At 43.3% G+C, this 23,952-nt stretch overlaps 1 protein-coding gene across 1 annotated transcript in view; it reads right to left on the reverse strand.

The window, feature by feature from the left end:
- NIPAL2 (NIPA like domain containing 2) overlaps positions 1-23,952 on the reverse strand; it is a 690,092-nt gene that overhangs the window by 459,455 nt on the left and 206,685 nt on the right. The window contains exon 3 of the mRNA XM_069621416.1: positions 16,373-16,544. Within this exon, the coding sequence (XP_069477517.1) occupies positions 16,373-16,544 (172 nt within the window). The remainder of the gene's footprint in view (positions 1-16,372; positions 16,545-23,952) is intronic.

The raw sequence follows: 23,952 nt of genomic DNA on the forward strand, positions 1-23,952 counted from the left end.
TCCAAAGTCTCCGTTATTGAGGTGGAGAAGATCATACTTGGACTCAACCCATCCAATTGTAAGGGTGACCAATGCCCAGCACAACTTATCAAGGATGTTACTATAGAACTTGCACCCTTCATCACTAAAATTATCAATTCCTCATTCACATCAGGTACTGTCCCTAGTATTCTGAAAGAATTGTGGGTATTACCCCTCCTTAAAAAGCAAACCCTTGACCCAACAATACCCACAAACTACAGACTTATAACAACTGTGCTATTTCTCTTAAACATTTTAGATAAAGTGGCATATATTCAAATCCAGAATTTCCTGGAATCTAACCTCTTACTAGGATTTCGCCAATCTGGTTTCTGTCCACAACATGGCATGGAAACAGCTCTAATTGATCTTAAGGCCCAAATAGATGAACTCAGAGATAAGGGTCAACTAGCCCTACTCCTCCTCCTAGACCTCTCGGCTGCATTCAACTTGGTAGACCATAAAGTCCTATGCAGTCACCTGGACTCTACAGCCCATTTCTCCAAGGAAGCCATAATATGGATAGAGTCATTCCTGAGCAATAGGACTATGAGAGTCTTCTCACCCTCGGCATCAGCAGATCCTATCCCCATTACTTGTGACGTACCTCAGGGATCCTGCGTTTCGCCGACTGTTTATAATGTATTCACCAAGCCCCTGTTTGACGAAATGGACCATTTGGGTATCGCCTACACGAATTATGCAGACGATACCCAAATCCTCCTACCTCTTACTGGAGATTACGCAATGGACCTGGCTTTGGTGAATAGAATTTATGGCATCGTTCAGGCATGGATGGCCACCCATGGACTTTGCCTGAATGATGATAAAACAGAGCTTATTATCATCCTAGGCACTACGGCCCATTTGTCCAAACTAAGTCCGGATTATGCATACTTCACCATTGACGGCAATGACATCAAAGTAGCTAATGAGGTGAAGACCTTAGCTTGTTTTGTAAAGTTTAGGGTGGCATCTAGATAGAAGCCTAACTCCCTGGAATCTTCTTCTGCATATACTTGCAAACTAATTAGAGCAGGCAAACAATTTCTATCCACAAACAGCTGTCTAATTCTCTCCAGAGCTCTCATACTCTCTAAATTGGATTATTGTAATGCCTTGTACATTGGTGCGAGCAAACACATCATCCAAAAAATACAGGTACTCCAGAAAAATGCCCTGAGAGCAGCACTAAATATAAAAAGAAAAGAACATATCTCCTCCACCAGAAGAAAATACAAATGGTTATCTACGTTTGACAAAATTCGACTCAAAATAGCCACCCTCACCCACAAATGTCTAAATAATAAAGCACTGATTTACTTAACGGACAGGATTATCAGAAAAAACTTCCCTGAGACCAACCAAATGAGCCAATTTCAACCGTCTCCTTGTACCACGCTTTAAACTATCCACCATTGGGGTTACCAGCTTCCCAGTTAAGGCAGCTCAACTGTGGAACTCCTTGGCTCCTCCCCATAGAGAATTCCAAACCTTCGCCAAATTTAGACAGACATGTCTGTTTGGCTAAACGAAAACGACAAGTAAATTGCCATGACATAGTGGCCATCACTATACAGATGCCAGTTTAAATATTCTTGCTATACTCTGTACCTGATTTTCATGCTCTTTCTCATTGTATATTTTTCTGTATATTGACTCCTAGTACTCCATAATTAGTCCTGCATGTAAATTGCGATGTATTATATGATCTTATGATGTATGTCTTGCACCTATGTAACTAAGCTGAACGTATTCTTATGTCTTGCACCATGATACCCGAGGGTCTGGTGCGCACTATAAATAAATAAACAAAACAAAACAAACAAACAAACTATATTGAATGTACCCTTGAGTTGATGTCAGCCTGCAGGGGGAGATTCCTGAAGGAATAAGAGAAAGAGCTAAGAAAATGAGCTGATGACGTCATAAGAAAGTGTGCACAACGTCCTGAAATACTGAATGAAGATGATGTATGGATCCTAGAGGGGAAATGACAAAGTAAAGAATCAAGATAACCTTAAAAGTGTAAAAGAAGACGATTACATGTTGAAAAGTGATGCAGAAATCAGAGGTATAATAAATGTACATACGTTGAAACTCAAAATGGATCAAGTCATCGTGTAGGCTAGCTCCAAGTAGTAAATAGAATGCAGGTGGAGCCACCATTTCACAGAAGCTGGACATTGGTCTCATGAAAAAATGAAGCCAAAGAACCATGGAGAGAACATGAAAGGCTGGGACGCAGTAGAATAGCAGATTGTTGGGGCTGCGTTGGGAGACTTTCTGGCCTGAAGTCAAGAACTGAGAATCTTCTCACGTTAAGGTGCAAGAAATAACACAAAAGATGACAAGTCTTAATTCATTTAAAACATTTAAAAGCTTGCAGAATGAGCAGAATCATGGTCTCTTGTCACGTGAGTCAAGGCTGGAAATAGGGCTTGAACTTGTAGTTCCAGCCACGATAGTGAGCACCCTCACTCCCGTTGCATTCCTAGGACAAGAATACTCTGCAAGGCCAAGTACAAAGAGAATTTCATGGCAGAAGCCATGGGTGATGAGAGATGTTGTGCTAATTGGGTAGTAGGGCAGCTTCATGCCCTATCTACTTGCACCTGGGTCTTACATGCTTCTAATTTAACGAAAGTTCTAGACATGGCACAAGCGTGTGAACCAGTTGTAGTAGTCCATAAAACGAAGGACCTTATATCTTGAGAAACCAATGAAACACTGTAACTGATTTTTCTTAAAATGATATGTTTGAAGAGGTATTCATGAGTTGTCCACCTTATATCGGACAGCCAATAACACACCTAGCTCCTATATGATTGTATATCTAGCTGTGTCACTTAACCAATCCCGACCCTTGATAGGATTTTTACTACTGTCACATAGCATGATGTCATTCTGACGCACAAAGAGAGTATATATTTTTATTTCATGTGGTAAGCGCTGGGAATAAGCATCGGTCCGTTGATGTTCCTTGTACCTCCCTCTTTTAGATAATTGCTAATAAAACAGAAACTTGCCCTCTTCTTGAGTTTGTCCGGTTATTTGGACTCAGAATCTTTCTGGTGTAATCCCATCCAGTAGCAGATGCATGTTCCAAGGGCCATAAGCTCACAATGTTTGCTGTTTCTGGGGATACATGTACTGCAATATTTTTTGTTGTATCAGAGCATTAATCACAAGATTCTTAGGTGCTTGGAAGTAAGGGCCTGCTAGCAAGGGCTTGCAGGCAGGTAAAGGTCAAGTCTACTCCAGAACTTGGTGATTAACACCATTAGCACTCTGTCATATATTGCAGGGTACTGATGTGTGTTTTCTTTGAAGAAAATGGAATGCCTTTGATGGAAGCAAGGTGGTACCCTTTTATCAAGGAGAAGAGACATGGGAGTGGGGTCCTTTTTGCTTCCTAGGGTGGCAGAGGTAGGTGTCTTGAATAACAAAAGCACAGTGGGATTGATTGGGTCATATCAGGTAAATCGTGGGGCGGGATCAGGTAGGGAGAGCGGCCCGGCATCGCTAGCGTGGGAAGGTTACAGAGTGTGACCAATGGGGAAAAGCACAGAGAGCCCAGTGTCCAGAGGAGCAGCAGTTAGCTCTATCTGAACAAGGGCCTCTACTGGGGATTCCAGGCCGACCTTGAATTGAGCTAATAAACTGTCTTCCTTACGTTGGGTGCAAATGTGCACAATGCATACTGACTATGATCACATGCTTTCTGATAGAACTGATTGTACTAGATGTTATTTCAAAAGGTGATTCTTTCTTTTTGCACTGTTTCTGAGGGCAGGATTTTGAAAAATGCTTTTTATAAGGTGTTTAGTTTTGGCTGTTAGGTGACTCTTTAGTGCCACATATAAGCCAAAACGATCACATTCGAATACAGTCAGGGGAGAAATGGCATACGAGGAGGGACACAAACGTGTAGGTGTTGTTCGGTCAATTACCCACCCATTGACTGCCCATGGCCAAGTTAATCCCTATCACCATATCCACCCATTTCCTGCTCCTCCCTGCCCAAAACACATCCTCCTGGGATTTCTTTGAGATAGCTTTATCAACGTTTGTGCTTGAAGTACCTGTGAGTGTTTTTCCAAAGCAGTCTTCTGAGAGTTAATGACTTAGTTGGAGCTGTAAACGCGCTACTGGTGTAATAGAAATGTCAACCAGGTCTGCCTTCAGCCACTCTATTTCTAAGCACTATGCATATCCTTCACTGAAGGTCTGTTAAAAACGAGCATTGACAAAGCCAACAGTTTTGGCTTGTGTGTATATATATATATATATATATATATATATATATATATATATATATATATATATATATATATATATATATATATATTAGACATTTGCCAAGCACTGACATTATATTCACAGGTCATTGTACGATTTTGCAGCTGTTACCATTGATGGCCAGTTAATACCACTACGGCAGTGCCTGGCAAATGTCTTTCCAATGCCAACACAAAAGTCAAAACTGTTGGCATTGCCAATGCTTGTTAACTGCTGCTATTTATAGTAAAACGTTTTCGAACAGCACCTCCTCTGATACGAAAGGCTTGCGATTGTACTGTTTTGGATGGCACAGTTGCTCACAGGTATTCTTTCAGATGGCACATTTGTGGCTCACCGGCCCCGATTCTGATGGGCACTTTTTCGGAGAGCATTGTTTTTTAGTTGTGCTTTTTCTGATTTGCTTTCTTTCAGAAGGTAAATAATGTTTCTTGTAGAACTGTTTTGGAAAAGAGAATAATCTGATTGATATTGATATTGATATTTTATTTCTATCGCGCTTGTACACAAGTGTTTCAGAGCGCAACAAGGCAAGGAAGGGGAACGGGAGAACAAAACAGCGATCTTACTAGACCCAGTGACATTGAGAACGCGCAAGTGCATGGGAGAGGGGGAGGGGAAAAGTGCATGGAAGGGGGAGAAGTGGAAAGTGCGAAGCAGAGGAGAAACAGATAAATAGCAATAAATAAATAATAAAGGCAACAAATAGTTTTAGTGCAGCCAGCAATTTGCAAGTGCTAGGTTTAAGGCAGCAGACAGGGTAGGTCTGATAAGTGCAGGAAGAAAAAAAAGGGGGCTGTATGGGTATAGATATAGACCCCAGTGCAAGGGGTGGCCCGGAGGCAGTGCGGGAGGTTGGCAGGGTGAGCAGGTACCTGGGCCCGGAGGACAGAGGGTGGCCAGGTGCACAGTGCCAAGAGAGAACAGATCAGCAGGGGAGAGGGGGAGCGAAGGCAGAAGAAAAGAGGAAGGCCTTGAGGTGCTTCCGGAACCAGAGATGGTTCTTCTCAAGTTTTAGAGTGGCAGGGAGGCTGTTCCAGAGGGAGGCCCCAGCCGAAGACAGAGATCTACCACCAGCTTGTTTCTTCGAAAAACGACGGTCCCTGAGGGAGTTGGAGGTAGAAGAGCAAAGAGCTCGAGAGGGGAGGTATTTGGGGAGGGATAGCTGAAGGTATTTTGGACCCAGGCCCCAGAAAGCCTTGTGGACAATGCAGAGGGTTTTGAATTTAATCCTTGCATCCACTGGGAGCCAATGGAGAGATTTCAGAGCTGGAGAGATACAATCCCAGGGCTTGAGGCCAAGGACAAGTCTCGCAGTCCTGTTCTGGATTAGTTGCAGAGGGCAGAGAGTAGAGGCAGGTAGATTTAGAAAGAGGCTGTTACAATAATCCAAGCTAGAGAGAACCAGAGCTTGGGATACCATGAGCTTCTGGGGGAAGGAGAGGAAAGGCAGAGTACCTCAGAGGAGGTGCAGTCGGAAATTTGACTTTTTAGAGACCTCAGAGATGTGGGCAGAGAAGGAAAGGGTGGAGTCAAAGATGACCCCGAGGTTCTTAGCCTCGCAGGTGGGGGTAGGAGGAGGGCCAAGGGAGGCCGGCCAGAGAGTGAGGGGAAAGGATGGTGAAGGTGTGCCGATGAGGAGGATCTCCGTCTTGCTGGCATTCAGACAAAGATCATTGGCGGCACACCAATCTTGAATGGCAGTTAGGCAATCGGAGATGAGAGAGGGAGAGGAGGTGGCGGAGGGCTGCCCGAAAATGAGTTGAGTGTCGTCAGCGTAGCACTGGAAATTTGAGCAGAGTAATGTTGCATAGTAGGTTTCAGATAGTCACTGTTATTGATTGCACTGTTTATGATATGTTCTGTTTTTTGATGGCACAGTTTTAGATGGATGTTTTTTCTGAGGTTTTATTTCTTAGTGCACTGTTGCTGATTCCACTGTCTCTGGTGGGTGTTGTTTATGATGGGTAATGTCTCTTATACATTTCGTTTCTGGTAAGTATTGTTTCTGGTGATAATGTTTTTAATGGCACTGTATTCAATTTGTGTTTATGATAATATTGAATCTGATTCCAGGGTTTGTAACAGGTCTGTTTTTGAAAGATATTGTTTCATTTTGTACTGTTTTTGATAGAACGGTTTCTTATGGTGCTTTCTGTATTGGGTGCTTTTTCACTTTGCACTGTTTCCAATGGACCTATTTCTGCTGGCATAGTTTCTGATGGGCGCTGTACCCGATAAGGCTTTTCCAGACAGTACTCTGTCCAATAAAACTGATTCCAGAGCTTCTGATACGTGCTGCTTCTGATGCCACTGTTTTGGTGGGTGCGGTTTCTGATAGTAGATTTTCTGATAGGTATTTTTCGTATTGCACTGTTTCTGACAGCCGGATTCTGTGAGATATTGCATCTAATGGCACTGTTTCTGATCGCTTCGATTCTAACTGATATTGTTTGACACGGTTTTGTACAAGCAGTTTCTTAAGATACGGTTTGTGGTAGGTGGACTTTTTGAAGACACCTTTTTTAGTGTCACTGCCATTATCACTGTGGCACAAAATATTATTCTTTTTGGCAGGAATGCTGACTGTTGGACTGCAGTGTCATTAAAACCTGTCGTTTTTTGACAAACCTATTGTGAAAGATCTAATTTGTAGCTGTTATATTTGTACGATTTAAAACAAATATTGCAAAATATTCACTAACACACTTTATTTTAGCAAAACATGTATGGGGTAGATACACTCAAGCATGTATTCCATTGCACACTAAAGATGTGTACTTTCACAATTAGAAAAGTAAAAGTAGTGCTCAATTCATGAATGGTGCATACAATGCACATCTTTACACAGGAAAGCGGAAATAGCTCAGACAATACCGTGGGCCTCATTACACGGATGGAGGTAAGGATTTACTGGTAAAATACTGGTACCGGTAAATCCTTACCGCCTTACTACGAGGTCCCTTTGCGGGTTGGGGGATTTAACGCCTGCTTTTTGCAGGCGTTAAAATCCAACCCACAAAGGGACCTCGGAGCTAATTATGGCACAGCAAAATTGCGGTGCTGTAATTAGCGCCTTCCCCATTCCCATAGAGCCCTATGGGGCAGAAATGGGAATGGGGAAGGGCAACGGTGGAAGGGGGATTTACCGCCCCTCCAACCTTGGAATGGGGCGGTAAATCCCCTTTCCACCAAGGCGGTGCCGGTATTTTACCGGCATGAGCCATGTCGCTAATGGCGCCATGGCTCACCGCCTACCGTTTAATGAGGCCCCATGTGTTTGGGGGTGGGGGCAGGGGAGTTGCTAGGTCTGGAAAAGACCCGGGGCTAAACTGATGTCGGAACTGTTGGGACTGGGGGCTAGCTAGTCTTTTGGCTGTAGCTCCTGAGATTCTATCCGGGGCTATAACCAAAAGATCAGGGGCTATAGCCCCCTTAGCCCCCCCCTAGTAACGCCCCTGGGTGGGGGGATACCCTTCCTAAACTCCCCCAGAGTGGCATAGATTTATTTTGTATTTGGGTGGTGTTGAGCCTCAGAATGCCACCCTGTGGCCACTTAGCATTGCCAGCTTCTCTAGATGTTTTGCACTGGCAGGCGCAATATTTCCAAATAGAAGATGCGGCGCAGTCTCAATCTTGGATCGGTGTACTGGCAGGGCAGCTATTGTGTGTCCACTGAATCTTAATATCGCGCCCCTCATTAAAGGTATTGTTAGTTTGCATGGTGATGTTCTGATCAGGGAACGGCGTCTTAAAGCCAAAGACTGAGCAAAGCTTGCAGAAGAGGATACGATGAGCTGGGCACAATCACTTTGATGAATTTGCAAATATGTTTCTTTTCACCTCTAGCTTGCTCAATATTATACACGCTGCTTCAGGAGCAGCTGTTTCTGTTGTGCTGAACAGCTTTCCTAGATAAAAGGGACAATACATGATGTTGGGATACACTACGCTAGACGTTGCATTCTGGCTGTTGTTAGACTCAGTATGTGCTTCTTGGTTGTTTCAATCGAAATTAGTTACTTTGTGGTAATTCACATCCATACAATTACATTGTGGCATTTTCTTTCTTCTAATGGGGGCACCCCTTCATACCTCCCACCGACCTCCCACCTGCACCATCTCACCCCAGCGACCTCCCAAATTAATCCTAAGCACTGATTTCCCTTATCCCCAAACAAACCTACATGTACAATACTTTGCAACCAAGTAACTGCATCAAAATGAATTACCACAAAGTAATTCATGTTGATGAAGCAGCGGTATACGGAAGCATGTAGGAAATTAGCAAGGCGGAGGTCATGGGCGATTTAACGACCTCTTGGAGGTATGACACGTATTCTTGCAGCAAGACATGCTGTAGCAAGAACTCACACGACAAAGGCCAACATGCAGGCGGATGAGGGCTTCTGTTCAAGGAATTATATCAAGTAAAACGTTTCTTTTTAAACATCTGTCGTGAGGTGGACCTCTGGTAATGTAGACAGGTCACGGGGAGATTTCTTGATCTCGGCTCGAAGTGTGCCCGCCAGTGTGCGTAGCTCGAATCAGTGGCTTCACTGGACATACCTTAATTCCATCTTGAATATGATATTGGCGCAGCCAAATTTGGCCTGGGGTTCCCGGTTATTTAACGCCTAACATGCACTCATCCTATTGATGTTACTGTGATCAATATCGAAAATGTTTCAAAGTGCTGACTGGGTGGTGGAGCTGCCATATACAAGCCTGCTTCAGCCAGAAGAGTAGGCAGGAAGAGGCCCCAATGGAATCCCGCTACACTATAGTGCTAAATCACGAGACAATACAATGGGGCACATGAAAGGAAGGTAGCTGTTTTACTAGTATCGATATAATGAGCCGGCATGGAGTTAAATATCATGCATATGGTGTTTTATTGACACGTATGTCCATATAGTGAATCTGTTTGATTATCTAGTAAATTCTCATTTACCTAGCAAGAATAAGGAGGTTAGGAGCATTAAACCCTGCCCAATTGGGGGATCGTTGATGATAAATGCAGCGTACGGAACACAATCTAAGTAAAATTACCCGATTAGTTATGCAGCAGTCACTTCATAAGATTAAATGTTATTGTTTAAGGTGAAACAGAGTCCTATAAATAGTTCTTGAAAGTGCAACTAGAATCTTGCACGCATGCTTGGGACGCTCGGACTGGCATGATGCTGGGATGCGGGCCATGATATGGTTGGTGGGATTCTGGATATTGGTGGCAAGAGCTCCTCTTGCCAAGCCCTTGGGGATACGACTTAAACTTCAGTGTACTCTGCACGCGGCTGATAATCTACTCTCGGACCAGGCTCCATCTCCAGAACATGTCCCTAGTCACCTGCTAAATGATTATCGGTTTCCTTTCAAGGTTACTCTTTGAGCTGTATCTGAAGCAACGCAAGTGAGGAGTCATTCAGATGCCCCACGATGGATTGAGGGGATTCAGCGTTGGTGTGTTGTCAATGGATTTGTGATACTCATTTTGAAGGTTCTGTTGTCTTGGAATGCCACTGTTGTGTCCCCCGACCCTTATATGCAAAGAGTTCCTTGGATACATCTAAATACAGGCTTGTTGTGGTTGGAGGAGAGGCCTGCATCTTTTGACAGGTTTGAAAGATGGAACCAGGCCAGAAAGGAAGGCTTAGTACTTAACACATAATGGTAAAATGTGGGCCCGGAGTATCCAGAAAGTAGTGCTCACCCGATTGCTGCAGAAGTTAGATAAGTTGCATGAACACAGTTGCCTCAATGATCTGCAAGTAAATAATTAAAATACAAAAATGATGATCTTCAAAGAAAGAGGCAGGGATATACATTTGAACAGTATTGAGGAATTGCAGACTGGAGCTGGCACAAAGGAGTAGATATTTGAGATTTACTCTCATATAACCTCAATTGGAATTCCAATGGAATGAGGCCACTAGCAAAGTTTGTACAGGCATGATGAGCGCCCGCTGAGCAGTTACGAGAAGAACATCAAGTCAAAAGAGTTGGCTCCATTGTTTGATGGATCACGCTTGTACGGCCTTGTGTATGAATACACGCCTAAAAAAACATAAATCTTGAAGCTACAGCCATCGCTGCGAACCAGCATGAAATTGGCCTAATACCGGTCAACGTACTGAAGGCAACAATGTTTGAAACAATCAATGATGGGAAATTGGAGATTTAGTACATAAATATTTTAAGGAGCAGTAACAGAAAGGTTTAAGAGCTTATGTTCCAGAATATCTAAAGAAATTTGTTTCCATGACGCCCACTGATGTGTTAAACAGGGTGGCAGCATCGCAGAGGCCTGTTGCTATAAATCTGACAAAAGACTCAATAAAAAAATGTTTCATAGATATTACAAACTCTCAAGATCATTTACATGTTCCAAAATACTCCAGTTTGAAATTTTTAACTATGTAGAATTGCAATGCAAACTGTCTAAAGTTACCACGCTCTCAATGTCAACCTTTATTTCCGAAATGCAGAATGGATCAGGTGTCCTCGTCAGATGCTTCTGTGGGGCTCGGAAATTGCTATCAAGAAAGAGGAGACTATAGGTGACATATATATATATATGTGCAGTGGCGGCTGCTTACATAGGGCGGGTGGGCGCCGCCCCCCCCACCCATGGCCCCCTCCCATGGCCCCCTCGATGCAGGGAGTGACACACACGAATGTGCAGAGAGCAGTTCTGCAATCTGCATCATTTTTTAGCAGCGCTGCACTGTGCTGCTTGACAGCAAAAAGAAAATATAAATATGCCACTCTCTGCTGTCTTATCAATGCTGGGTAGGCTGCACAGAGGGGCGCGTCCCATTTTACGCTGCTTTTTTACTGTAAAATGCGTGGAGCTCGTGGCTCCACGCACTTTACGTAGCCCCCATCGCATTGTAGAGGCTGACGGGGCGCTAATGGGGTGGCCCCGCTAGGATAAATCTGTGCGCAAATAGCGCGCCTGAGGAGCTGACGTGACCTGCTGCTGTAATTTCGGCATAGCAACAATTAATTTACTGCAATGTCATTGGCTGTTTGCCAGCCAATGACATTCAGTGTGGCTGGCTGGGCACAGACCTGTGACGCCGGAAATCCTGTTTGTTCCACCTTCTCACTTCGTCCGAATGTTGCTGCCCAGAACACTGTTCTCTCAAGAGGGTCCAGTTGAATGCACATGGCCTACCTCCGATTAGGGTAAATTAATTACGTGTGATTTGAGAGGTTCTTGTCTGCCCTTCATTCCCCAGGACAGTGTTCCCAGTCCAGGCCTCTTCGAGCAGTGTCCTGGGGAATTCCGGGCGTAGTGTAGTGGTTCTCTGTGTCAACGGTCTGTCTAGGCCAGGTTAGGTACTGTGCTGACCAGCACGACACATGTGGTTGCTGTTGCACAGTTATGTTTTTTTTTTTTTTTTTAACACTACCTGTGAAATGTTGTATATCACTGCACAAGGTGTTTTTTGCTGATTGATTGTACAGCTGTTGCAAGTTTTGCATCCTTGATCCCCTAGTCCTATGGTACCCAGTGATGTTGCCTACTATTCGGCTTGGCATAATTAACATGTGAGAGGGACCATTTTGAGCAATTGTGCACTTCTCTAAATAGGCCCTTGAATACCATGAAGCAGAGGGGAAGACACGGCACGCCACTAATGCATACCATTGCTGGCTTAGTAAACCTGCAATCCAGTGAAACAAGTCGGTATTCGGCATTGCTGAATACCGACTCATTTTGCCATTTCCGTTAGTGGGTGGACCTTTTTTTTTTTTGGAATGCAAATTCATTCTAACTCCCATTTTCCGTCTGTACTGTAGACGTTTGTTCCATGAACATGTGTGCTGGTCCTTCCTGGCCCCAAAACAGACCCTTAACAAAACAAATTCCGCACTCATCCCCATACTGGCAGAGTAGATTTCTGATTTGAAGACCGGGCTGCTGCGGCCAATTCATGATTGCTTAACCCTAAACACTCTGCTCTCACAGGTGAGAGACTGGACAGAGCTCTTGCTTTAGTGCCCTGGCCATGAGTGCTGCCTTCTGTCTTCAACTTCCTAAATGTGTGGGCCTTAAGCCCTTCCTAGCCAGTTGCTGTCTCGGCACTGGCCCAAGAGACAGCAAGGTGTGATTTCTGCGATCAAATAGCTCAGTGGGTTAAGTTCCTATTCATTGCGAAACTTTTGGGTAATCGTAGAACAACGGTTATTGACAGCGCTTTGAAACGTGTTTGCTTCAAGGAGTAATTATGTAAATATTTTGCACGTTTTATCATTGTATCAAGAAATGGATGAGGTGACAGCCCCTTGCAGAAAATGATTTCCCTCTGCGACAAGAGTACATGTAAAGTAAATACGTGTATGCACTGTGACCAAATACTACACAGTGGTCTCACAATCAGAGGGCTGAGGCTTGTGCAGAAAGTGATGTACTGTGACCCTGCCTGGGAGTCCAGCCCCTGGTCTGTAAAGGAGAAGGAACAGGTACACAGGAGCAAGAGCTATTAAGGGAAGATTCTAGAGGGGTATGGGGCCTGGGGGTGTTTGTGACATAATTGGATGCAGGCCACTGGACTCGGCGCAGCTGGCTTATAAGGGAAGCACAGGGTGAAAGGAGAGCAGTTTGCTAGGAGTCCATGGGTAGTGTTTGCAGTAGATGCATGGTAGTGTGGTAGGCTCAAGCGGTCCCTGGAAGCATGGAGGGTTGTTTGCAAAGATCGAGTTTTACCATCACTACAGACACTGCAGAAGCTTACCCCTGGCACTGCCGAGCCCACCTGTCAGAGAGGATGCTCCAGAAGTTGACTGTGGGCAAGGTGACCGAGGGATAGAAGGATGGGGGGCATTGTCTGTACAGAATGGTAGGTCCAAGTGACAGTGGCTTGAGACTGCAAGGGGGTTGAGGTTAGCCTGAAATGCATTCCCTTGGACATGCGCAATCTGTGGGTTTTCAATTGCCCAGTGTGTGAATGTTGGACATCTATTGGGAGGGGGTGGCCAGGCAATGAGTGCTTTAATGCGTTGACAGTAACTGTAGCAACAGGTACTCGAAAAGGACAAACGCTTGACAGTCTTAACATCCAAAAGACTGGCACGCTGATAGAATAGTACAATGAGCAGGATGAGCAAGAGTAGGATTGGCTAGCTAGCTCCCAGCTGAGGGCCCTGCCCTGCCACTCCCTCCATGCACTCCAGAGAAGGTGGAAGCCTGGTGACCTCCCTCCCCCCAAACGTGTTTCCTCTTCACTAAGTGGCAGAACAACGAAGAGACAGTGCCTAGAGGCAGCCTTCTCTGCACCAAGGGACAGTAGGAGGCAGAGACCCACTGTGTATGTGTGGGTGTGGGGGTAGCGATTAAACGCACAGATAAGAACAATTCTCTTTTAGTTAAGTCGAAGAGAAAACAGAAGTGGAAATCTGCGGAAAAGTGAAATATAAAACTGCCTGGGCAGATCATGTCGAGAAAGGTGTGTGTGGGTGGAGGGGGCGAGCAAGTGAGGTACAAAGAGGCGAGAGAGAGGAGAAAGAAAGTGTATAAAGGCAGAGAGCAACGAAGCAGAGAAGAAAGGAATGAGGGAGAGTGGAATAAAGGGGAAGTGGGAAGAAGGAGGAAAGAATTAAGGACAGAAGTGAGGAAAGAAAGGACGAGACGACATCAAGGAGAGAGGGGGTGACAACGTGTTTCTTCATAGTGTTTAACCCTCCCCGTTTTAAATACCAGAGTATTTTCCAGCCAATCCAATTAAGTTCCGTACATACGTCTATTAAGGATGAAAGGCAGCGCAGTGCAATTGGCACGGATAGGTCTGGAAGGGAGAGCATTGTCCAAATAAATTACACCATAACACTTGCACACGTAAGAATAATGTACCACCATTAGTATGCAAAACTAATGCTTTTTATGTCATTTCTGTGGGTTTGGACAGTAAATTGCACATTTTGGAAGCCATTTTTCAAACGTTTTCTCACGGTGGGAGAAACCCCACAGACCCCCCTTAGTGTGGGTTGGGCTCGCTCACTCCAAAAATTCGCACCAAGCAATGTACGCCCCACCACCTTTCAAAGTCACCAGCCGCCACTGTATATGTGACTGTATAGGTGACATGGCAAAGGGATTACTTTGGTGCATTTGATTTTCCTCTGTCCCTTCTTGGCCTAATTTCAACCGTTAATATTTTAAACCATTTTGGAAGGAAATGTCCCTGCTTTCAGGAGTCAGAGGTTTAAATGTCATTGAACACTTGGACGATGGATGGTGTTTGCTCTTTTCATGAAGGCTGCTGCAAAGATCACATTTGTCAAGTTTCTCTGATCAAGGGATGATTGGTTTGACCTATGAACTTGTTGATTTTTGGTTCCCCATTTAAAGTTCTAGAAAATCAAAAGAGGATATTAGATAACATACACTCTGATTTTGAGCTGCTAGGAATGTTTCAACAGGCCTGCCGAGAGTTGTAATATATATTTTCTGATGCAAGTTTGTGTTTTGATAATTTGGGTCTCATCTCATTTATTTGGGCGGAGTTAAGGGAATAATCTATATGCGAATTTGCAAATAATGCATATATTTTCTTGACAGTTTGGCATTTTAACTTTTGTGTACTTGTTGCATTTAATAATGAATTTTTGAAATGTTGCTAGAGAATGTGTAAACAAAAAACAAAAAAATGAAGTAACCATGCATAGAATGGAGAGTACATCATATGTCAGGCAAATACATGGCACTCTACAGCAATCCGCCCAGAGGCGTAGCCCCCATATTGCCCTTTAGAACAGTAAGAGAAGCATGGTCGAGTGGCTCGCTCACCATTGGCAGGGTGGACATTCTGTTGGAGTATCGTAGATGGCGGTCATATCAAAGGATCTGGAGATGCTTGCCAAATGTATGGATGGCACTCCTCAGTTCATCTTGATGTGCCCTCTGGGCAAGAGAGATCTTTCACAAATAGTAATCCGAACTTTATATCTCTCAAAGAAGTCTATTTGTATTTGGACTCCAGGGTGAACTGTGGCTTAAAGAAATGTCCAGCAAAAAGAAAACACTAGGTGCTTCATAGTTTACTGGCCCATTTGAGATGCGGCTTTGCAAGAGAGTGGATCTCCATGCGATCCCGGTACCTCCAGCGGGCATGGGAGCAAGGGACCCATGGCATGAACAAGCATCTTAATGTAGCTTTGCGTAAAAATGCACAATCATTTTAGCAGCTGGATGCAGGAGAGATGCCCTAGTCTCTTCATTAGGACCTCTGCTGGTCCTACCAAATCCTGAAGCATGCGGAGGTGAAAATGCATTCCAGGGAGAAAGCACAGCTTTAAGGTCCATTGCGAGCAGCAAATACAAAGCAACGGAGGTGCGGATCACCCTGTATGGCAGACGCGGTACCCAGTGTTTTCATTGCAGAATATTTAACACAAACATTATTCAGTGCAGAATGTTAATTGCCAAGAAATTCACATACAATATATACATTTTTTTAAAAGGTACAGATGGTAAGTTTGGGAAAGGGTATCATGTATGTTTAGGGGTCAGGGTGTAATTCGGGGCTAATCTGGGGTGCAGATTAGCCCTTCCCCCACACGCTTTGCTGCTGCTTAATTTAAAAACGATGAAAATTCGAAAATGAAATATCTGGGGATGAAAAAAATCAGGGTTAAACCCAGGTGGCACCTGTGATATGAGCACTAGAACGTTTCATGCTGAATATAAAATGCCAAGCTTGTCGCATTAGAAATCATTAAACTGTTTTTTCAAAAAAATCAATATTCTGTAAAATAAATGGCAAAAAGTTAATCTGGCCCACTGGGAAAGGGCCTCGGGGTACGGCTAAACGACGCCTCTATGAATAGTCGTATGCCTTTCCATCATCCTATAGGAGAGGTATGCTCATGTACAGCAGCCAACCACTTCTGAGCAATGCATAAGCATATACAATTGTACACATAAGCAACGATAGCGGCATACACTCGTTCACTTTTCACATTGTTCTGCAATTTTGTACAGTGGTGTTAGTCAGCAAGAGCTATGTAGGATGGAAGCACCACTGTAGGAATGTTCGCTCACCTATGATGGACACGCAGCCTAACGGAGCAAGAAGCGTGAGCGGGACGAGTCCATATGCTACGAAGATCCCCAGCTCCCCGAATCCCATCAGGACACTTCCAGACCACCACAGCTTGCTCTTGTAATAGGGTTTTGGGCCAGGCAGGACTGCCAATCGGAGATGAGTATATTTCTGAAATGCAATTACAAGGAACATGAATGACAGCAAAACCATGATAGTGCTCACCCGCGTGATCAGGGGAGTGGAAATGGCCAACCTGTCAGGCTGCTAGTCAACCTGTGTCAGGACGATCCATTAATTAGCTTCAGGGGGATTTTCTATTCGCTTCAAATGTATGCCAACAGTGCTTAATGGTTCAGTGATCTTGACCTATGACATATCAAGCGTATGAAAAAAATCCATGCCATAATATTCTTTAATACTGACTCTGTGCGCATAACTCTCCACAGTGACGCGCAGGCTCAATGTACCCAAGCACATGCCACTGTATGCCCGCATGGTCAAGAACTAGTGCTCTGCCACAATGCCAACGATTGTGTAAGCCATGCTTCATCAACAAGTACTGAAGGAGAGCGCGTCACATGGGACTTTATTATCCAATTGCTGCCTCTACTGATAACCCTGCACATCAAGGAATATCCATCATTATCATTAATATTATGGTATTTGTTGGGCGGTGACCTAGCTTCGAGAAGCAAGGCAGCTCTTTACAGAGGTACTCAACGATGCAGATACACAACGGAGGGCTTTACAGAGATGTACAACAGTACAGACGCATAACAGAGCACTTTACAGTGATATACAACAGTACAGATGCACAACAGAGAGCTTTACAGAGGTATACAACAGTACAGACGCATAACAGAGCGCTTTACAGAGGTATGAAACAGTACAGATGCACAGCAGAGAGCTTTACAGAGATATACAACAGTACAGATGCACAACAGAGAGCTTTACAGAAATATACAACAGTACAGACGCACAACAGAGAGTTTTACAGAGATATACAACAGTACAGATGCACAACAGAGAGCTTTACAGAGATATACAACAGTACAGATGCACAACAGAGAGTTTTACAGAGATATACAACAGTACAGATGCATACCAGAGCGCTTCACAGAGGTATACAATAGTACATATGCATAACGGGGCAGTGCTCTGAGGTAACAACGGAACAGATATACCGCGCGGTTAGTGTACAGTGGGGCACAAAGCACAGGTACAGCTGTACAGGGTGGCAGGGAGGAGAGGGGGGACGGCATCTAGTGAGTCTGTTGGCGTGGGGGCGACGGGATGGCCTAGGTGTTGACATTGACATTGCAGCCACCAAACCCCAAAGGGACTAAGTCTTCAAACGCTCATGGTTCTGCATGCCCAACACTTGGAATATCCATCTGTGTAAACAGGTGAAATAATATCATAGCGGTTGAAGCTAACACTTTGGGAAAGTAGTTAGTAAAGTGTAAATAAACTTGACGTTACGCACTTATTGGGCGCCACTTCGCCATGGGATATGTTTAAGGCTGTTTGACAAGTCATGGAACTTTCATGCAAACAGGAATATTGGTGTCATGAGCGATTGAGGAAGATTGCTTAAAATGTGTCCAGAGGTGTGCAGTTCATCATCATCAACCAACTTTATTTCCAAAGCACCCATAAAAGTACAATAAGAAAAAACAATTTAGTAAAAATGTGAGGCAATAAAATTGTGAACTGCAGAAATGAGCGTGCAGAGTCATCAACAATGTACAGTCATACAAGCATTGAATTAAGATAATAATAATAATTGGTTATTTAGAATGCGCTGAATACCCAGCGGTTTCTGAGCACGGACCAAACCTGTGTTGCTCTGAGTCGTCTTGCTTCCAAGGTGAGCACGTTGCCCCTGAGCTATCCTCCCGACCAATAAAAAATTAGACTACTACATATTTGTTTTCTTCTTTTTCTTTGTTGGTTATACGGCTAAACAAATAACCTTTAACCATTACATATACAAAAGTAAAAGAAAAAGGAATTTACACAAATATCACATCTTACAAATTTCTTTTTCAAATCAAGCATGTAAACACACAAACATAAAAACACCCTATATATTTCATAGAACATTTCAACAATATATGATAGATTTCATAAAACATTTTTTAATTATTCACTGAATCACGTTAAAATATTACCCTTCAGTTGTAGGCTATCAATACATCCAACAACTGTTAAAACTAATGACCTTGTGCGATCTGCTCGGCAAACTTTCTAAACGCCTCTCCCTTTCCACAATAAGAGTACTTACAATCAATACATTTCTTAAAAACCACAGAAGTCTTTTTCCTTGTAGAGCAGTACAATACACCAACAATAAATGATTACGTGATTCCTTAGAGTCAGTAACCCCAAAAAAGCGACCAACTGCATCTTCCCATATTCTCCGACATTTGCCCTGTACCTCCCCTTTGTTAGATACAAATTCCACTTATATCTATTAGGATATTTCACCAGATACAAGGCCAATATTCCCAACATTTTATGCTCCATTTGCAAATGGCGTGGAGATTCATAGGCATGCACCTCCTGCAATGTGTGTGACCAGTCATACCTATAAATACATCTGTAAAATACTTTAGGCCGAGTCAATGCATTTGATCAAATCCGCCAGGTCTTATTCGGGAAAATTAAAACTGCAAAAATAACATCCTCATATTCAGTCATTTTTCATAGGGCGTATGCGTCTGCTGCAGAGAAGGCGTGGTATTTTAGAAAGATCCGGAAAAGCCATCTCGCAAACACTTTTGCATATCTTGCACATAATAGCAGGACATGCATATCAGATTCATCTGCGTTAGGACAGAGAGGACATGAAGCACTACATTTTGAGGAACTTCTAGAAAATTTACAAGGTGGTTGTGCTACCGGGAGGACATTCAGTCTGGATTTAATGTAAAGTGCTGTAGAGTAGCCAGGGAACATATAGTTGAGGTAGTGCTCAGAATCTAACCTAACACAAAAAGCTAGTTAGGCTGGTTGAATTAAAAAAACATTAATTCTAAAGGCAAGATTCCTAATTTTGATTTAACTTCTCTTACTGTTTCATCCATAATCTGAATGCTTCCATCCAGTAGGTGGAGCACACCAATTCTAACTAAAACACTTAAACTAGGTGACTGTACCAAGACCACGAGTTACCATTGAGGGGTTCAGTTACATCTTTGAAGATGTCATAGTAGATGGAATTCGGTTTTTTCAAACGCAGCCAGAAATTGAGGGTTCTGATCATGTTCGGAAATTTGACAGCTTGAGGACAGTTTCCATCAATTGTGAGACCATTGGTGTGCTTACGGGGAGGCTAACATTATTTTATAGGAATTTATTTTCTATAATCGAGAAGATCAAACCCCCAGATTGCGCTGCCGTACAAGGCAGCAGACCATGCCTTTGCTGTGTAAACACGTATAGCACCGTCAAAGGGAGGCAGTGGCCGGTTTATGAGTGGATTGTGTGTATTGCTCCAGAGCATCTTTTGAGAGTGAGATTACTTTTGTCTAATTGGAAGGACCATTCAAATTGTCCTGGAATCTAACTCCCAAGTAGTCATAGAAGTTGACTTGCTGGATCCGTTTGCCTTCAAGGAAAATGTTTTTGTTTTTCTGTGAGGCATTGCATACCATGACTACTGTCTTGGAGTGGTTTATGAGAAGACTTCTTTCATTAAAGAAGTCTTCATTTTTTTTTCCAGCATACATTTAATTACAAACATGTTTCCAGTCACATCACGATCATCCTCCATATCCTATACTTCTGACAATTTTTTTAAAAACAATTTCCAGGTATTTTACCAATGCATGCAACCACCTGGCATTTCCACCCTTGTATAGGGCCTCCCATCATGCCTCAGCATCCAATTCAAAGTTCGAGAATAGGTGTTTATACAGGTCTTTAGCTCTCAAACGTCATAATTCTGGAAAAAACAAAGTCAAGTGTTGGAAGCATTCTACTTCTCCCTCGCATAGTCTACACTTTATATTGTCAGTAACTATTCCATATCTACATAACGTGGTTCTATTGTGTAGAATGGTCAATCAAAATCTTAAGAACAAGTCTTGATGCTTGGGATTCGGAAATGTTGTCAGGTAAGGTGGTGTCACATTAGGGGAGGCCATTCATGTTGTTGAAAGAGAGTGAGTCTTGGAGTTTTAACTTGACATTTCTGTAATTCTCCGGTCATCTGGCCGCAGAATTCTTTTCACATGCAAAGGATTACGGCATAAAGTCTCAACTATGACACCCACCTCTGATAGCAGTGTGAGACAAGATCTTGCCCATAGGTCCAATGACCAGTCTGCAGAAACACCCATTCTTGGCAGCAAGACAGCGAATTGGATTGGGCATTCAGGTGATTGTGTTTTGCTGAAAAGTAATAACGATTTCCATTTCACTATTGCATACAGGGATAGGAGTCCAATCTCATGTCGGATGATAGCAGTGGGGAAGGCGTTCGGCAGATGCAGAATGGTTCACCAGAATTTACCTTCAAGCCAATCCCACGTCTTTCATGGTAGGCCGAGGCAGGCTTCGACTGCATATGTAATTGCCGGGATTACCTTCCGGTTGTAAAATTGCAAAACATTTCCCATATTTTCGTCCAATTATCCTGACTTGTGCAATCAGTTTTTTTAAATTTGCTCTCTAGATGATCTTTCAACAGATTTTCGCTTGTATTTGTGCTAATCATTATTCCAAGATATTTAAGCGTTAGTACCACTTATAGTCAATGTTTATTTATGACCCAGCTCAAGGCCTTCATTTTCCGCAAACTTCTCTTTTCGAGAACTAGAATTTCTGATTTGTTGGGGATAATCAGTAGGTCATTTTGATCTACGTATCTTTGAAGTGTGTCTAATTTCTTCTGCAGACCCCTTGGGGTTCTGTCTAGTAGCACCAAGTCATCGGCGTAGAAAAGTCACCCAAGCATTTGGCCATTTATTTTTGGCGAACACGATGGTGCAGGGTCGATGACATGCCTCACATAAGAAATAAAGAGGTTGGACACAAAGGCTGCCAGAGGGCATCCCTGCTTTAAGCCATTGAGGATTAGTATGGTGTCAGTCAAAAGGCCCTCTTGTTTAATCTGATCTGCAAAGATGTTCCTGTATCTAGATCTTTATTTGGATTTAGCAAGTCAGTCCAGCATTTTGCAGCAGACATTTTCATCCACAAGCACTCCCGGACTATGCCATCGAATGCGCATTCTTAGTCGATACATGCAGTCTCCTCTGAGGGTTTGCATTTTCATGAGGTTCAGCAATAGAAAATTGAGGTTACTCCCAACACCTTTAACGTAACATGTTAGTCCACAGTCCAGTGCTCCGGTCGCGGTCACACATTCATTCAGTCGCATTATTAGTACAGAAGTGAAAATCTTGCCCAGCACATGAAGAAGGGCGATTGGGTGATAGTTCCCCGGCTTTGACCAGTCACCCTTCTTGAAAATCAGAACTATTGCGCTCTTTTTCCATGAAGTGGGGACATGGCCATTGTGGGCAATCCATTCAAACAAAGCAGAGTAAAACTTGGCCTTTGCATCTGGGGTTGCGTTTAGGTTTTCATTAGTAAGTCCATCTGGCCCCGGAGCTCTTGAATTGCCTTCTTTCTTTATGATAGATAAAATTTCTTCCTGGTCAAAATTAATGTTCCATGAACCTCTCGCTATCGGTAAAAGTTCATTACTTTGGTGGGTGCTATTTTTATATAGGTCTGTAATTTGAGACACCCATACATTATCCGGGACTGCATTCAGGATGAATGGGCAAGGGAGGTAGTTGCCTCCATTTAGCAGTTGCTACACATTTTTTGTATTCTTTGATCTCATGGCTTTGTGCATTGTCACACTTATGAATATTTCTACAACGATCAGCAATGGGTGATATGACAATAATCAACAATCTCTTTAATCAATAAGAAGTATGAATAGGAAGAATTATGTAGCATAGAATAACTTTGTGTGGGTTCAATGAAATGCAATGATATGAAATTAATGCAACACAGAAATGAAACCTGATATGAATTCAATCAAAGACAATGTAATCACTCTTTCCCAGTGACACTACTCACTCCCCCCAATATGCAATATGAAAAGATGGAATGGGGGCACACAGGTTTCAGGAATAACAATCAACAATTGCAGTTTCAATCCCGATTCCCCCAGCAAGCTTAGAGAGAACAGGAATGATTTTAAAACAGGTCAAATGCTTTAAATGTGGTTTGGAATGAATGGGAAAAATGCTAAAAATGACTTTAATTCGCTAAATGAGATTCAGAACTAGTGAGAGCCGCTTTGAATTGGTTCAGATCGACACTAGCAATGATGTTTGAATGATTGGCAGATGGAAAACAAAATTCAGAAGTTGAAAGCAAGAAATAGCTGTTTTTACATGTGGTGAAATTGAGCCAAATGCAAAATCGTGGCAAACGTTTCAGCGCATGAAAAATGCGATTACAGAAAAATGACAAGGAATGCGGTTCCTAGATGTTAGCTTCAAAATGACATTTAAATTTAGTTCCTAGCATGTTCGGTTCACAGGTTACAGCGGTTTTAGTAAAGGTCAATTTTTCAGAAAAGAGTCAAGATTTCAAATGAGACATGCGCTTTTTGAAGATTACAAACAAAGATTTCTTAACACTAAGGGAGGCTATGAAGATGCGAGATACCAACGGTACTGCCACCGTCCAGAGGCCCCGCTGTCTGATCTTTGTCCGCTGCGACACTTGCCTTCTTCAGCAACTATATTAGCGCAAAGATGATTATCACTACAATTATCACAGAATTATACGGATGAGAGAAGGATTCAGTATAGACAAGAGAGATTCTATAATGCAGTTATGGATATGTTGGAATGGGCTGGATAGGATTACTTAAAACTAAGAGATGGCTATGGATAGTTCTAGGCTAAATACTCACACTCTGGGTTTGGAATGGAATAGGCCCGTCAAAGATCTGGTCAAAGATCTGGTCAAAGGTTTGGCTGGAGTTTGCTCACCACCGGACAGGTCTCAGGCGCTTGGTTCTGCTCTCAGCAAGGCACTCTGGTCTTCACAGCCTCTTGGACTGGATCTGACGGGTGGTTCTGGTTTACAGCTCTGCTCTACTGATCTGGATCTCAGGGTTCTAGCAAGGGTTCTTAGCCAGAAGCAGCCAAAACAGCACAGCCAGGCTGTTGAATTGGATAGGCCCCGTGGAAGTTTAGGGGTTAAAATCAGGTTGCAAGATTCTAAAGGCCAACTGAGAAGGATTCAGCTTTTTGGATTGGGCCTCTGCTTCAGGGTTCTGGAGTCTAGATATGGGTTCTTCCTGCAGAGTGCTTCGCCGGTGGATCAGTGATGGGTGAAAGTGTGTGTGTTGCCTGTCCTCAGTAGTCCCTATTTATCCATTTTACAAAGGGGTGGGGAGGATGATTATACTATGCCCAACCCTCTAAGAATCTGATAGGTCAGAGGATTCCCTCTCCTCTGATTTGGAACAGAGTGTCATGATGTGTCAGAGTGACACTGCATTTACGGTACATCCTCCCCTTTGTTTCTGTTCCAG

The sequence above is a fragment of the Ambystoma mexicanum genome, chromosome 5q (assembly GCF_040938575.1).
Source record: "Ambystoma mexicanum isolate Mex_15411 chromosome 5q, UKY_AmexF1_1, whole genome shotgun sequence".
NCBI classification, from domain to species: Eukaryota; Metazoa; Chordata; class Amphibia; order Caudata; family Ambystomatidae; genus Ambystoma; species Ambystoma mexicanum.